Here is a 17,496-nt window from a genome sequence, read left to right on the forward strand (position 1 = left end):
GGAGGGTCTCGAACCCGTGGGATCAGGCAATCCACTCACCTCAGCCTCCCAAAGGCGCGGGATTACAGGCTGAGCCACCGAGCCCGGCTCATTCATTGTCTCTTATATAGCGAGTTCTTGCCTCTGAGCATATTGTATAGTTTCTGCTTTCCTCTTTACTCTTTCAAAATAATTAAGATATGTAGAATTTTCATATCCTTTTCCTAGCAGCAAAAAGTGGCTCTGATTTGGAATAGACTTCTGAATAAACAAGGACAGAATGAAAGCATAGTAGGATGCAAAAAAACTTCCTTGAACACAGATAGTGTTATTCTTATTCTCTAGGGCATTATGACCTGGTCAAGCCCAATCCAGAAGTTCAGAATCATAAAACTTGCAACCCTCCCTCAGATGCAGCTTGCAATCACTGTGGATCTAAACAGAACTATCAAAGTGTGGAACTGTCAGGACAGAGATGCTCTGGCTGCTCTCACAATCCCTCACGCCTGTTATTCCTTAGAAACCTTTCTCACAAAGGATGGCCCATTCCTGATGGTAAGTGAGCCCTGAACCTGGAGTTGACCCACACAACCACATTTCTGCTGCCTTGAGAGGTATCAAGGTCCCATCACTGTCACATCCCAATCTGTCTTCTTGGAGTCATCCCTTCTACATGCCCTGGGAGTCAGTTACGATACGCCAATGAAAATTAACCTCCATACCATCTTGGCCTTTGACCTGTTTCAAGTACATTTCTCCAGCCATTCTTAAAAAAAAAAAAAAAAAAAAAAAAAAGCTTCCTGAATTATTTTATGTAATATCCCTTTTTTCAAGTGTCTATTATTGTATAGTCCATGAACTTGGACAGGGACAGTAGAGGGAGAAATTGAGAAAAAGTAGTGTTGATGTGCTAATGAATAACCATCTTTGAGAAGAGTTCTGTAGGACTTAGAAAGTTTTATTTCATAGGGTCATTCCAGTAGCTTTTTGGGGTAGGCTGGTCAGAGATTTTGATCTCCATGATTTGATTGAAGAAACGGTGGCATATCTTGCAGCTGACAGTGCTGTCTCCTGTATACTGTAGGATTTCATTTCTCTTTCTTTTGTTATGGTGGGGTTACTTTGGTTTCAGGTTGGTGATGATAAAGGTGACATCCACACATTTACAGTGCCTGGGTTAAGAGATGTTTCTAAAGTTGATGCATTTCGTTGGCCTGTCGAACTTCTACTCTGCTCTCCTGACAAGGAATGGGTCTTTGCATGTGAGACATGTGCCAAAGGTATCTTGCCAAAGGTAGGTGCTGCTCTGTGGGCTTTGACTTTGGAATGGGAGGGTCATACACGAGGAAGGTCAAGTTAGGTAGTGTATAGAGAAACTACAGAGTTCAGTGAGGACCAGACATATTTCTCCTTCCTCTCCAAGACCAAATCACAAGGGGAATCCATTCCTTTAGCCAGGAAACAATGCTCTCTGAAGTAATAGTATCCAGTTGCCATGGCAAATGTTTATTAATGAAAATTTATTCATGAAGCCTAAGTCTGCCAAAGAGATGGAAGAGGGTGAGAGAGGTATCGAGAAATAAGAATCATCAGTAACCTTGTTCACTTTGCTTTCCTTATTTTCCTTTTATCTACCTTGGCTGGAAAGTACAGAGAAGTCCAGAAGTAAATAAATAAGCATAAGCCTATGAATGTCACTCTAAGGAAGTCTTTGGCCTTTGAGCAGGCCACTTGTAACATGGTACCTGTGGACTGGGCACCAAAGAGCAAGGAGTTCAGGGAGGAGGTAGAAAAGCAAAACAGTCCTTGACTAGTCCTCCAAGAAGCAAAAGTCGACTTAGCCAACCTCAACTTGGTCAGGGGTTTGATGTGGCAAGATGGTTTTGTAACCCCTTGGCATGCTCCAGGGACTCCATTCTCCCTGTGAACATGACATGAAGGTTACAATGACAGTGAGTTCCCTGTATGTTAGAGTGACAAGCAGGGACCACTCAACCCTTTCTGGGATGCTGACTAAAGCTTTGACCCCAAGAGGAGGATTTCAAGGAGGTTTTTCTGGAGTTGCTCCTGTACCGAGATGCCCTAGCTTCCCCCTTTACCTGATGACACGTGTAATCTTCCCTTTAGGTATTCTTCTTGGAGTGCTTACTGAGACCCTCAGAAGACAGCACCCCTCTGTCTATCTCTCTTCCATTCAAATCATGCTGCAGAGGCTGCTGGGCCCCAAGGCAGAAAAACAGAATAATTCTGATGTCCCAAAGTAGCTCTGGTAAAAAAACAGGATTTATCACCTTTGATCTAAAGACTAGGAAGACTAGGGGCCAAACAGTCGTCCAAGGTAGGCCATGCCACATTAGAAATACTTGTTTCTCTTCCCTATCACATGTATTCATGTTAGGCTATAAATTCATGTAAGCAGGTCAATCTGTGTAAAGAGAGCAGGGAATTTCTTTAGCTGGGAGTGAACGCATGCCTGTTTGACTCTAACACCCAACTGATCTCTACATTCCACCCTGCCTTCTTGGGCAGGCATGTTTAGATTCCCATTATGTTTAGCATCTGAGCTCCAATACCCCTTCCCATTACAGGCTTCCCCTCAATGCCCGAGCTGTTGTTTATGGTCCATAGCCTTCTGTTCCTGTGTCATAGCACCCACTACCAGGGCCAGTGACATGTTTTATCAGGTTGCTGGACTACCCTTCATTACTGGACTGGAGCCCATGAAAGGGGGGAGTACGATTTTTCACTCAGTGTAAAGATATTGTTCACTAAATGATTTATATTCACCTGCATATGTATGTGTGCATATGTGTTTTATATGAAAACAGCCATTGAAATTGCAAGTTTCCTGTTGCCAGCGAATCTACCATATCCTCTGTGCATGGGAACGAGTGATGGATATTTGATTGTCATTGATAGTGGGAAGTACTTGCTCCTCTTCACCATCGGTGGCATCCTGCTGCAACGATTTGAGTACCACCAGGAGGCCATCTGCAACTTATGGGTGGTACGTATGACCCTCCTCCTCCCGAAGCTTATTGATCTGACTTTGATTCCTTAGCCACTCACACTGGGTATCCTTTGAAGGATTCTATCCATGTGCTTACCACATCCTTCGATGGCTCTCTGCATGTGTACATGTGGGAGGAGGGAGGCCATCCTCCGTACCTCAAGAGCTGCTGTCATCTGGAAAAAATACATCAGACACTGACTGGGTAAGTCTTGTTTTGTGACCTGGTCTTTCCCTGAAAATGTTTCTACGTAAAAATTTCTACGTAAAAATGAATAGAGGGAGAATGGTTTTTTTTTTTCAAGATTGAGGATAGATGTGAATAAACTTATGCCTGAAAAGATAATTGCTAGGTCTTAGAGTCACAGTACTTGCAGTAACTGTCAAAAGTCCCAAGATTTATATTTCCACAAGTAGTATGTAGAAGATTATATCCTCAATATCCTCTCTTTACTTGCCCATAGACAGGTACTTAAGTTGTTTCCATATTTTGACTATTGTGAATGATGCTACCATAAACATGGGAGCACAGACATTTCACCAACATACTGATTTCAATTCCTTTGGATATATATACCCAGAAGTGAAATTACTTGGTCATATGGTAATTCTATGTTTAGTTTGTAAAGGAACCACCATACTGTTTTCCAAAGTGGCTATACTAATTTATAATACCATCAACAGAGTTCAAGGGTTCTCTTTTCTCCACATGCTTGCTAACACTTGTTATCTTTCATCTTTTTTAATCAAAGCCAGTCTAACAGATTTGAAATGAAATCTCACTGTAGCTTTAGTTTGCATTTCCCTGGTGATTAGAGACATTGAGCACTTTTTCATATCTGTTGGCCATTTGTATATCTTCTTTCGAGAAATGTTTATCCAGGTCCATTGCCCCTTTTAAAAAATAGAGCTATTAAGCCGGGCTGGTGGCTCAGCCTGTAATCCCGCGCCTTTGGGAGGCTGAGGTGAGTGGATTGCCTGAGCCCGCGGGTTCGAGACCCGCCTGGGCAGCGAGACCTCATCTCTACAATAAATTAAAAAAATCAGCTGGGCGTGGTAGCGCGTGCCTGTAATTCCGGCTACTTGGAAGGCTGAGGCGGAAGAATCGCTGGAGCCCAGCAGGCGAGGCTGCGGTGGTCGGGAGCGGCCACTGCACTCCAGTCTGGGCGACCGAGTGAGACTCCAACTCAAAAAAAAAAAGCAAAAAAAAACAAAAAAACAAAAATAGAGCTACTTGTTTTCTTGTTATTGAGAGTAGTTTGAGTTCCTTGTATGTTTTGGATATTAGCCCCTCATCTGATGCATGATTTGTAGATATTTTCTCCGATTTCATTCATGTTTCTTCACTGTTAATTGTGTCTTTTGCAGTGCAGAAGCTTTTTTAGGTTGGTACAATCCCATGTGTCTAGTTTTGCTTCCATTGCCTTTGCTTTTGAGGTCCTATCCAATAAATCACTGTCTATGCCAATACCATGAAGCTTTTCTCCTATGTGTTCTTCTAGAGGTTTTATAGTTTCAATTCTGCCATTTGTCTTTAATCCGTTTTGAGTTGATTTTTGCATAATGAGTGAGATCAGGGTCTATTTTCATTCCTTTACATCTTTTCAGAAACCATTTATTGATGAGACTTTCCCCATTGTGTATTCTTGGCACCTTTGTCAAAATACAATTAACCATAAATGTGAAGGTTTACTTCTAGGCTTTCTGTCTTATTCCATTAATCAATGTGTCTGCATTTCAGTACCATGCTGTTTTAATTACTATAGCTTTGCAATACATTTTAAAATCCAGTAGTGTTGTGCCTCTGGCTTTGTTCTTTTTGCTCCTGATGGCTTTGGCTATTTGGGATCTTTCTAATCTCTGTCTTTTAATTGGTGCATTAATTTATTTGCTTTCAGCACTTGAAAACTGCTATGCCTCTTCCTTCTGGCCTTCATGATGTCTGATGAGAAATCCATTGTCATTCAAATCTTTCTTCCTCCACAGATAAAGTGCCTTTTTTCTCTGGCTGATTTCAAGTTATTTTCTTTGTCTTCAATTTTCAGAAATTTGATTAGAATGTGTCTGGTATGAATTTCTTTAAGTTTAACCTGTTGGATTTGATCAATCTTTTGATATATAGATTTACCAATTTGGGGAAGTTTTCAGCTGTTTTGTCTCCACTTGGTAGGGAGAGAAAGGGCTATGTACCACTTCTACTCAGTGTAGGAAAGATGATCAAAAGGGCTTCATCTCACAGTGTCTGGAGGGCCTGGTGGAGAGGGATAAAAATGAGGATCATTGACAGGGCTATGCCCCCCCATTTTCACATCACTCAGTAGGGGGGCTGGGGAAGGCAAGATTTCTTCTCAGTTGGAGTGTAGAGCAGGTAGAGTGAAAATTCTAGTTAAAATAATCCAGTCAAAAAATTAGCTGGACATAGTGGCGCACGTGTGTGATCCCAGCTACTCAGAAGGCTGAAGTGGAAGGATCGCCTGAGCCCAGGAGGTGAGCCATAATCATGCCACTGCACTTCAGTTTGGCTGACAGAGTGAGAAATTTTTTTTTTGAAGTTGGAGTCTCACTCTGTTGCCTAGGTTGGAGTACAGTGGTATACTCTCAGCCATTGCAGCCTCATCCTCCTGGGCTCAGGTGATCCTTCTGCCTTAGCCTTCTAAGTAGCTGGAATCCCAGGTGTGCACCACTACTCGTGGCTGATTTTTTTTTTTTTTTTTTTTTTTTTTTTTGAGTAGGAGTCTCAATCTGTCACCCAGTCTGGAGTGCAGTGGCATGCTCATGGCCACCCTAGCATCAACCTGCTGGGCTCCGGTGATCCTTCTGCCTCAGCCTTCCAAGTAGCTGGAACTATGGACGAGCGCTACCACGCCTGGCTAATTTTTTGATTTATCATAGAGATGAGGTCTCACCAAGTTGCCCAGGCGGGTCTTGAACCTGCAAGCTCAGGCAATCCACTAGCCCCAGCCTCCCGAAGTGCTGGGATTACAGGCTGAGCCACTGTGCCTGGTTTAAAAAAATTTTTTTAAATTAAAATTCTCTCTTTTAGTCATTATTAAACTAGATAATCTATCAAATCAGAGATATTGATAATTCTGATATCAAAGCAGGGACTGCTACTTTTGTGAACAATAATCATTGAGACCTTGCCAGATTTATGCAGTTATTCAAAACCAAATCTAAAAATATGATCAAAGGACCAATTAATTTAGAAAGAATATTTGTATCACAGTCAAGCTCTAATTTAGTGTCATCAACAATGAGTATACCTGCTTTCCCTTTTGTCCCACTGATGATTTTGTTTTTTCTATTGGCAGATTTGGCTGCGCTGCAATATGTGATAACGTGAGCATAGTACGCGTGATGCCAACAACATATGAATCCAGTCTTCTGATGATGTATTCTTTGAATATGTAATATGGAAACTAATGGCATTAACCTTGTATCATCTTCCCCAGTGTAGTAAAGAGAATTCTGTTTGCAAGCCCAGAATGATTATTTTGGTGATATTAAGAAGTGGTGGCCCATAGCATGGCAGCACCAATAGTCTCAGCTTCTCGGGAGGCTGAAGGGGAGAATCCCTTGAGCCCAGGCATTCAAGGGATCAGTGAACTATGATCACGCCTGTGAATAGCCTATGCATGTCAGCTTGCATGACAGAGCAAGACCTCATCTCTCAGAACAATAGAAAGAAATGGTGATTAACTATTCAGTGAATCGGGCACTATAACAGATACTAGGGACAGGCACCGTGCAGAAAGAGTGTGGATCAATATATCCTTTGTTCTTGCCATCAGAGAGAGTATAGAATACTAGGGAAGTAAAATATAAAAGGGCCCACAATTCTAAACAACTCAAAGGGAGCAATTATGGGGGAAATTTTGGATTGAAGATGGTTTGAAAGTGAAGGTGTTTATGTTAATCAGTATTCATACCAGTAAGAAACCAAAAACAAATTCTGTCAAATTTAAACAAAAAGGGAATATATTAGAAAGACAAAGAGATTAATATTTAAAGATAGGTGAGCAGCCATTTTTGTCATTTCCTTGCTAGACTCTGGTGTGGCCATGTGCTCTTTGAGCTATGGCTGTCACCATGCTTCCTGGCTTTGGCCCCCCTCCCCTACCTTGGGGAGGTGAATCTTCTCTCTCTCTTTCTCTCTCTCTCTCTCTCTCTTTTAAATAAACTATATTTTTTAACCTAAAAAAAAATTTAAAGATAACTGGAAGAAGAGACTAAGAATATAGATGGGAATCTGAAAATGCTCAAGAAGACTAGGAAGTAGAAAATATATCAAAGGCTAAGTCACGAAACATTTCAATTTGCAAATCACCATAGACACTGCAGTAGATATGATAAAGATCTGCCCCCATCCTTGTATCACTCCCTAAGTATTTAGAGTTCTGAGAGAGAACATCATTCAAGCCCAAGGCATTGCTCTCCTGGCTTTGGGAAGGTTAGAAGAAAGATTATCTGAGTAGGAAGGTTGTCCTCTCATTGGAATGTAATCTCAATGGGCAAGTTCCCCAAAAGGCAGTGTGTGTATCTAGGCTTTGAAATGCCCACCATCCCCTCTGTAAGAATAAACTTGGAATGGGCACAGTAGCTTATATCTGTAATCCTAGCACTTTGGGAGGCTGAGGCAGGAGGATGACTTGAGACATAGAGTTCAAGACCCAGCCTAGGCAATATATCGAGACCCTGTCTCTATTTTAAAACTAAACTTGAAGCTGTGACTAGGAGAATGAAGGAAGGGAAGCCCAGTGAGGGGTCTATGGAGAAGGATAAGGTTGGGCAGAGAAGACATCACATCAGGCATTCTAAACAACACCTGGGAAAGTTGAGGCAGTCACATGTTTTGTTTCTTTTGAAAACAAAGTCTGTGTGGCTGAAATTAGTGGGAATGTTTAGTAAAACAAGGTTAGAAAGGAAGTGTCAAGTCATGCAGACATTTGCAGGGTATATTTCAAATATTTAATACATAAGTACTTTTCTTTAGGAGTTGCCCCTTCTTGGGACAACTCTGAGGGCCACCCTCTAGAGCCTGTTCTTCCCAGTCCGCTTCCTTCTCTCCCTTGCACAGAGTTGATCCTGGGAGCACTCCCTATTAAACTCCCTGCAAGCTAACCTCCGCCTCAGGGCCTGCTCTCAGAAAACCCAGGCTGAAACAAGTTGAAACAAGACTGGCCAGGGGTTAAGAATCCTTGAAGCTGGGTGTGGTAGGCATGATATAGAGACCTGCTGTTGTCTGTCCATATTGCCACAACCCCTAGAGAAGGGCATGGCGAGTGTTCAAGCTGGCCTGCACGTATCCACATTCCAAGAGTTAACAAAGAGGAACGTTTCCCCTTATCTCCTATGAGGTCAAGCCTGCTGGGGGTGTGGGGTGTCTAGCTTGCGGTCCAGTGCCATGAGAAAGATGCAAAGACTTACACAAAAGTTAGACTGGAAAATATAGTTTTACTTAAAAAGTAAGATAGAGAAAAAGAGAAGATTCACCTCCCCAAAGTAGGGAGGAGACCAAAGCTTAGGAAACATTGTGGCGGCCATAGCTCAAAGAGCACATGACCACACCGAGTTTAGTAAAGCAATGGCCCATACTTAATTTTAATACTAAGTGCAGCCAGGCTCGCTGGCTCAGCCTGTAATCCCGCACCTTGGGAGGCTGAGGTGAGTGGATTGCCTGAGTCCGCGGGTTCGAGACCCACCTGGGCAACTTGGCAAGACCTCATCTCTATAATGAATCAAAAATTAGCCAGGCGTGGTAGCGCATGCCTGTAGTTCCAGCTACTTGAAAGGCTGAGGCAGAAGGATCGCCGGAGCCCAGCAGGTCGAGGCTGCGGTGGCCAGGAGCGGCCGCTGTACTCCAGTCTGGGCAACAGAGTGAGTCTCCAACTCAAAATATCTATATATATATACTAAGTGCAATGGTAAGACTTAAGTTTTTAAAAGATCCATTTCATGCTGGGCGCAGTGGCTCATACCTGTAATCCCAGCACTTTGGGAGGCAGAGATGAGAGGATTGCCTGAGCCCAGGAGTTAGAGACCAGTCTGGGCAACTGGGTGAGACCTCATCTCTACAATAAATTAAAAAAATTAGCTGGGTGTGTTGGCCTGTGCCTGTAGTTCCAATTACTTGGAAGGCTGAGGCCGAAGGATCACCTGAGCCCAGCAGGTTGAGGCTGCAGTGGCTGTGAGCATGTCACTACACTCCAGCCTGGGCAACAGGATGAGACTCTGACTCAAATAAAAAAGATCCCTTTTATTGCCACTTGTAAAACTGATTTGAAAGTGATCATACTGGCTGAGTGATCATAGTGGCAAATAAGTACATGAAAAGATGACCACCAATACCAGCCATTAGGGAAATCTCAAAACCACAGTGAGGTGTCATTACATACTTGTTAGATTAAAGGAGCAGGGAATTAACAATACCAGGTGTGGGGGAGTGTGTGGAGCTACAGAACTCTCTTACATGGCTGGTGGAAATACAAAGTGATACAGCCATTTAAAAAAATAGTTGACCAATGTTTTGTTTTTTTGTGTTGGAATATCTTCTGTTACACAGGCTGGAGTGCAGTGGCATGCTCACGGCCACCGCAGCCTCGACCTTCTGGGCTCAGGCGATACTTCTGCCTCAGCCTTCCAAGTAGCTAGAACTACAGGCATGTGCCACCACGCCTGGCTAATTTTTTGATTTATTGTAGAGATGAGGTCTTACCAAGTTGCCCAGGTTGGTCTCTAACCCCTGGACTCAGGCAATCCTCTCACCTCAGTCTCCCAAAGTGCTGGAATTATAGGCGTGAGTCACTGCGCCTGGCCAGTTGGCCAATTTCTTATGAAATTAAACATATACTTACTATTATTACCCAGCAATCCCACATCTAAGTAGTTATCCAAGAGAAATATTTTGGATCACACAAAAACCTGTATGTGAATCTTTATAGCAACTTTATTCAAAAAGCCAGAAACAACCATTGTCCATCAATTGGTGAAAAGATAAACTTGGGCACATTCATACAATGGAATACTACTCAGAAACAAATATGAATGAACTACTGATACAATAACATGGATCAATCTCGAGTGCGTTATGCTATTTGAAAGAAGCCAGACTCAAAACCTACATGCTGTGATGATTCTGTGCACATAATATTCTAGGATAGGCAAAATAATAGAAATGGAGAAAAGATCAGTGGTTGCCAAGGACTGGGGGGTGGATGATAACAAAGGGACAGTGTGATGGACTGTTTTGGGATGATGGAATTGTTCCATATTCTGTTTATAGTACAACTATATATAATTGTAAACGTTCATAGAGCTATATAACAAAAAAGTGAATTTTTTGGTATACGAGTTTAAAAATACACTTCAAAAAGACAAAGATCAGATTTTTAAAGCATCTGTGTGCTCTTATTTGTAAGGTATGGGGACAAGATTGGCTTTTTATTTTATTTTTATTTTTTTTCACTCTGTTGCCCAGGCTAGAGTGCAGTGGCACAATCGCAGCTCATAGCAGCCTCAGCCTCCTGGGTTCAGACTATCCCTCCACCTCAGGCTCTCAAGTAGTTGGGACTACCGGCACACGTCACCAAGCCTGGTTAGATTTTTTAATTTTTTGTAGAGACAGAGTCTCACTTTGTTGCTCAGGCTCATCTCAAACTCCTGGCCTCAAGAGATCCTCTGGCCATGGCCTCCCAAAGTGCTGGGATTACAGGTGTGAGCCACTACACCTGATCTGTATTTTTAATTAAAAGAAATAATGACGCTAAACTAATTCAAATAAATTTATATACTATTACCAGAATGTTGCATTTGGAAGAATTATCCTTTTGTTTATGATTGTTAGAAAACTCTAATTTGAAAGACTAGAGTTACCTGAGCTTATTTTAGCAAAAACTTAATGAGGATAATTGAAATATTTAAAAACCATAATTTGAAAAACAGTAAAATATGTTCACCTGGAAACTAATACATCTTCTTGGATTACAAGTAAATAATTCACTCTCATAGAAGGATGCACATCATTTAAATCAGACACCCCCGCCCCCCAACATGCAACTTATTTGCCACTATGATCACTCAGCCAGTATGATCACTTTTGATGGGCATGGTGGCTCACTCATGCCTCCAGCTACTTGGGAGGCTAAGACAGGCAGATCCCTTAAGCCCAGGAGTTCAAGTCCAGCCTGGGCAACATGGTGAGATTCCTCCTCAAATAAAAAAACACAGCTTTTCACTGCATCTTGGTTATTTCTTAAAGGAAATGATCATGCAAGAATCTACACAGTGGCTATTGCAAAGCATTCACACAGAAAATGTAGACTTGAAGGCTAGAAGTATTACTGGAAATAAAAAGGAAATTTTCATAATGCTCAAAAGGTCAAAACACAAAGATATAAAATTTTGAAATGTTTATGCATGTACAGCCGGGTGCGTTGGCTCATGCCTGTAATCCCAGCACTCTGGGAGGTGGAGGTGAGAGGATTGCCAGAATCCAGGGGTTTGAAACCAGCCAGGACAACTTGGTGAGACCTCACCTCTACAATAAATCAAAAAATTAGTCGGCCGTGGTGGTGCGCGCCAGTGGTTCCAGCTACTTGGAAGGCTGAAGTGGAAGGATTGCCTGAGCCCAGTGGGCCGAAGCTGCGGGGTTGTGAGCATGCCACTGCACTCCCGCCTGGGCGACAGAGTGAGATGCCTACTCAAAAGAAAAAAAAAATGTATGCATGTGATAGCCTCGCTTCAAATATAGGATCCCAAAGTTGACAGAAGTAAAGGGAGAAATGGACACAGTCGTGGGAGGCATGAGAAAGGAGCCGACTGGAAACCAAGGGACTGAAGAACCAGGAGACTGGGGCGGGTAGTGAAAAAGCAGACAGACCTGGGCTGGCTGATCCCCAAGGGACCCAGGGACCTGGTCCAATAATGAACTGAAGACACAGAGAGGCCCAGGAGGTGGCCTGACTCCCCATCCCCAGAGGGAAAGGGTGGGAGGTCAAACCCGGGCAGCACAAAACAGCGGGAGTTGAGAGTCCATCTGGGAGTCCGGAGACCTGGGTTCTAGTCCCATTTGCTGTGTTGGGGGCAAGTCACTCCCACTCCTCGGGTGCAACCTCTCCAGGAAGGGACGCCCTCTCCACCCTTGCCCAGCCAAGCCCTGACTGACAGATGGTGTCAGAGCAGAATCTTTCATTTGTGGGGGTAGAAGTGGGGGTGCCAGCCAGAGGGTAAAAGCAGGATCTTGCAGTGTTGCTTGCAGCTGGAAGTCTTGGAGAACCCAGGGAGTTACCCAGGGCATGGGAGGAAGAGGCAAGAAACCCCCCAGGCCAGATCACAGGAATAGGCAGGCTGCAGGACAGCAACTTGGTGTCCCCAGCCCTAGCAGTTGCTGTGTTCTTAGGTTTACAAACCCGGCTTGGGGTGGAGGCCCTGTGACAGTGGGTCTCCCTGTGCAGTACACAGCAGGACCTCTGGAGCCCAGCAGAGACCCAGGACTTCAGGTTTTCAGTCTGTGCCCCCTCCATGGGCTCGCATTGCCCTCTCCTCCTGGAAAGGCCATGTGTGCACCCTCTTCTCCTCCCTGTCCTCCTCTGAGGCCTCAGGTGGTTGGCCAGCTCACCCTCCAGCAGGCTCAGGCCTGACCCCTGGGACATGGAGAGCCAACTCTTGCCTGCAGGCTCTAGAACCCAGAGTCACCAGGGCCCTTCCCCCTCCAGTGACAGCATTCACAGGATGCCTCCTCTGGAAAGGTGGTTAGGGACCCACATCTCACAGAAGAAGAGCCTAAGGCTCAGGAAAGAGATGACTGCTCCAAGGTGGTCAGTGCCAGAGTCAAGGCAAAGCCCACTTCTCAAGCTCCGAGTCTATGGGACTTTCTACCAGGGCATCATTCCTCAGAGTACAGAGCCTCTGTCTGCCCCCAGGGCCACACACACACCCACCCACACACCAAACATACACATATGCACAATTACAAATACTCAAACACACAAATTCAGTGAGCTCTGCTGTCTTCAGTCAGAGTGAAGGGTGTGGAGGGGGGTTGTGCTGTCTGCACGGGTGCATGGGAGCACTTGCACACATTCCAGCGGGTATGAGGAACGCTACAGCACTGGCCTCCATCACCTCTGGGGGGGCTAGGGGGCTGTGTCTTGTACCACCGGATTCTTCTGCCCTGAGAGAAAGCTGTAGAAACTGTCTGCAGCTTGGTGTCTTCTTTGGATCCCTATTTGCACATCGAGCATCCCACCCCAGCTGGACAGAAGGTGAGGAGGTCCAACCAGCCCTAAGGAGCCGGGGTTTCCAAGGTCCTTCAGGTAGACTGTGCAGCACCAGGTGCACCAGGGAGTATGGTGTATGGAGTATGGTGGAAAGCCCTGGGAGCTAGGAGGCTGGGAAGCAAGTCCTGCTATGGCAGTAACCCTGTGGCCTTGAATGACAAAGCACCTACAAGGTGCCTCCCAGGGCAGTGGGTCCTCAGGCTGGAGGCACTGTTTGCCCACCAGGCCCTTTCTGCCCGCTTTTCCACTGCTCAGCAACTCTAGAAGCTGCCCTCTCCTATATCCCTCAGTCAGGCTCCCCAGCCCTCTGACTGTTGTTAGCTTAGCCAACCAGATGAACTGACAGGAGTCTGGGCGGTGGGAGGAGCAAGACGCTAGGGTAATTATTCCACAGAATGCTCCCTCTAAACGCTTCTTTCAGCTACAGCCCTACTGGCTCTTGTGTTGGCTTGTTGGCTTCCCTCAGGCCCGCAGCTCTGGAAGTAGAATCATTAAAATCTCTTGAGCTACATCTTTTCTGGTACATGCTGTCAGTTTTCTGCCAGTTCTGGACTGATACAGCACTTGACAAACATTTCCAAATCCTGCCAGGTGCCATCTTGGGATCTAACCCCATGCCACCTGCTTGAATGCCTCTGCCCTTCTCTCAAGAGGCTCAGCCAGTCATGGAAGAAACTAGAATCCAGGTCTCCTGCCTCCCAGAGCAAGACTCCTGGGCTTCTTGAGGCCTGATGTCTTGGAGAAGATGGACAAGAGTGGGGGTGGGGAAGTTCTCACAGTAAGAGGTGATAGACTCCTCTTTCCTTGGTGGTACCCATTCGCTGGAGCAGCAGGCTACCCTGCAGCACCAATTCAACAACCTGGGTGGCAGGGCCAGGACATCAGGTTCCCAGGCACCTGCAGCATCAGAGAGCACAGTTTCTGGCACCCCATGGACGCTGGCTATGTGGAAGTCAGGGACTGTGGATAACACTGTGGCAAATGATAACATTTGCCAGCATCACCAATTTCTGGATAACTTTACTTCCCTCTTTTTTGAGTAGGAGTCTCACTCTGTCATCCAGGCTGGAGCACAGTGGTATGCTTATGGCAACCGCAGCCTCAGCCTTTAGAGCTCAGGCAATCCTTCTGCCTTAGCCCTCCAAGTAGCTGGAACTACAGACATGTGCCACCACGCCTGGCTAATTTTTTTATTGTAGAGATGAGGTCTTGCCAAGTTGCCCAGGCTGGTCTCGAACCCCTGGACTCAGACAATCCTCTCACCTCTGCCTCCCAAAGTGCTGGGATTACAGGCATGAGTCACCACAGCCGGCTACTTTACTTCCCTTCTTGCCCTTGAAACACTTTTATAATCATTCCCTTATATTTAACTTTCCTCTGTTGGAAACACCTGGAGTGGTTTTCCTGACTAGTCAGTCACTGCTAGACTATTTCAACTCTGTCCTTAGACATACCTCCCTTTAAAACCAGAATTCACGTCAGAGACGAGGTAAGATTATACACGAAGCCCCAGCACTACTGAATTCCACTGTAATTTTTTTCTAGAGACAGGAGTTTCATTATGTTGCCCAGGCTGGTATCAAACTCCTGGGCTCACACGATCTTCCTGTCTTGGCCTCCCAAAGTGCTGGGATTATAAGTGTGAGCCACCGCGACCCGCCCCATTTTTGTAATTTATGGCATTCTGGACACTCACATTGGTAGCTGCTTCTGAGAAAATCTACACTATGGCCAGAAGATGGCAGCATGCCACCACTCCAGCTTCACCTATTCACGGGCAAGCAACACAGGGCTTCGCACTCCTAGGCCTGCAGAGGTTCTTTCCAGCCACCTGGACAACCCACAGATCACCTGTTTCCTTACGAGTGCATATATCAGCCAGATAATCCACTCATAAGTAAAACCCTGTCACAATAAAGGCATACATTCCCTTTCAAGCATCGTGGCAATAGCCTTATCTCAGATTTTTAGTAAACATTTGGAATTGGATAAACCATCATCCTTAATCAGAACATTTTATTATTTTTTTGAAGTGGAGTCTCACTCCGCCACCCAGGATGGAGTGCAGTGGCATGCTCATGGCCATCCCAGCGTCGACATCCTGGGCTCTGGCGATCCTTCTGCCTCAGCCCTCCAAGTAGCCGGAATTACAGGCGCACACTACCACACCCAGCTATTTTTTTAAAAAAATGTATTGTAGAGATGAGGTCTCACCAAGTTGCCCAGGCTGGTCTTGAATCTGCAGGCTCAGGCAATGCACTTGCCTCGGCCTCCCAAAGGGCTGGGATTACAGGCTGTGCCACCAAGCCCAGCCAGAACATTTTATATTTTTATTTTTTGGGGGTAGGATTCTCACTCTGTTGCCCAGGCTGGAGTGCAATGTGGCATGCTCATGGCTACCACAACCTTAACCTGCTGGGCTCAGACAATCCTTCTGTCTCAGCCTTCCAAGTAGCTGGGACTACAAGTGTGCACCACCACACTCAGCTCATTTTTTTGATTAATTGTAGAGATGAGGTCTCACCAAGTTGCCCAGACAGGTCTCGAATTCCTGGGCTCAGGCAGTTCTCTTGCCTCTGCCTCCCAGAGTGCTGGGATTACAGGCTTGAGCACTACACCCAGTCTAGGATAGACACTTTTAAAGAGAGACCCACTGAACATCACCAGTCAGCTGAACTAGGCAGCTTGAGGGTCTGTATTTGTTCCTTAATGTGTTATCCTAAGGGAACACAGTGGTGAAGCATGTGCATCCACAGTCATTGGTGTCCAGAAGAAACGCCTAAGACAGTCAGGCCCACCCTGTGACCCCAACACAGCCAATAGCCACCTGTTGGCACTGGCCAGTGGGATCCAGAATCCTTCTGTCCATTCCCAAGGTTTCAGGTAGCCTCCAAGATGACTCCAACATGCATCAGCACGAATTCACATCAATCAGCACATAATTCAGTATCAAAGAATTAATAAAAATACAGAACTCCTGGATCTTCTAGCCATGTGGACAGTTACTCCAATATTTAACTTGGTGAAAGCTCTTTATAAGAAACCAGGTTACTCCATAAACTCCTTAAGGAGCCCTGGGTGGTATGAGAAACAAAGATCCTTTTGTATGCTACCAGGTTTGTAATGAGGGCACACTTTTGCAATCTCAATAAGAAAAAATTAGGAAAAGACTGATCAAATTGAATTATAAACGTCCTAGGCCAAGGAGAACTACTTGAGCCCAGAAATTTGAGACCAGCCTGTGCAACATAGTGAGACCACGTCGCTACAAAAAATAAAAAAATTAACCAAGCATGGTGGCATGCGCCTATAGTCCCAGCTGAAGGATTGCCTGAGTCTAGGAGTTGGAGGATGCGGTGAGCTGTGATCATACCACTGCACTCCAGCCTGGGTGACAGTGAGACCCCCAACTATACAAAAAGAAAGAGAGAGGGAGAGAGACAGACAGAACGGGGAGGGGAGAGAAAGGAAGGAAGAAAGGAAGTGCTACACTGAAATTGTGGCAGAGATCCAAGCCATTGTTGGAATCTCCATTCTTGGCCATGGTTTTGAGTGAAGACTTAAGAGTTTTCTATCTAGCTGGGCTCAGTGGCTCAGCCTGTAATCCCACGCTTTGGGATGCTGAGGTGAGTGGATTGCCTGAGCCCATGGGTTTGAGACCCACCTGGGCAACTTGACAAGCCCTCATCTCTACAATAAATCAAAAATTAGCCAGGCGTGGTAGTGCGCGCCTGTAGTTCCAGCTACTTGGAAGGCTGAGGCGGAAGGATCGCCGGAGCCCAGCAGGTTGAGGCTGCGGTGGCCGGGAGCGGCCACTGCACTCCAGTCTGGGTGACAGAGTGAGACGCCCACTCAAAAAAAAAAAAAAAAAAAAGACCAACCTGGGGTAATTTGATGAGACCTCATCTCCACAATAAATCAAAAAACTGGATGGGCATGGTAGCACACGCCTGTAGTTCCGGCTGCTTGGAAGACTGAGGCGGAAGGATCGCCAGAGCCCAGCAGGTTGACACTGGGGTGGCCGTGAATGTGCCACGGCACTCCAGCCTGGGTGATGAAGTGAGACTCCAACTCAAAAAAAATAATAATTTCATCTGTTTTAACTTTTTTTTTTTAAACTTATCTTATTTTATTTTATTTATTTTCGAGTTGGAGTCTCACTCTGTCGCCCAGACTGGAGTGCAGTGGCCGCTCCTGGCCACTGCAGCCTCGACCTGCTGGGCTCTGGTG

At 45.3% G+C, this 17,496-nt stretch overlaps 1 protein-coding gene across 1 annotated transcript in view; it reads left to right on the plus strand.

Annotated features, from left to right (window-relative positions):
- The window catches only part of FBXW12 (F-box and WD repeat domain containing 12), a 25,666-nt gene that overhangs the window by 6,866 nt on the left and 1,304 nt on the right, over positions 1-17,496 (plus strand). The window contains exons 5-9 of the mRNA XM_021712430.1: positions 325-534; positions 1,112-1,273; positions 2,107-2,317; positions 2,808-2,986; positions 3,067-3,194. Of these exons, the coding sequence (XP_021568105.1) occupies positions 325-534; positions 1,112-1,273; positions 2,107-2,317; positions 2,808-2,986; positions 3,067-3,194 (890 nt within the window). The remainder of the gene's footprint in view (positions 1-324; positions 535-1,111; positions 1,274-2,106; positions 2,318-2,807; positions 2,987-3,066; positions 3,195-17,496) is intronic.

The sequence above is a fragment of the Carlito syrichta genome, unplaced genomic scaffold, assembly GCF_000164805.1.
Source record: "Carlito syrichta isolate Samal-C Ts95f unplaced genomic scaffold, Tarsius_syrichta-2.0.1 Scaffold303270, whole genome shotgun sequence".
Taxonomy (NCBI): domain Eukaryota; kingdom Metazoa; phylum Chordata; class Mammalia; order Primates; family Tarsiidae; genus Carlito; species Carlito syrichta.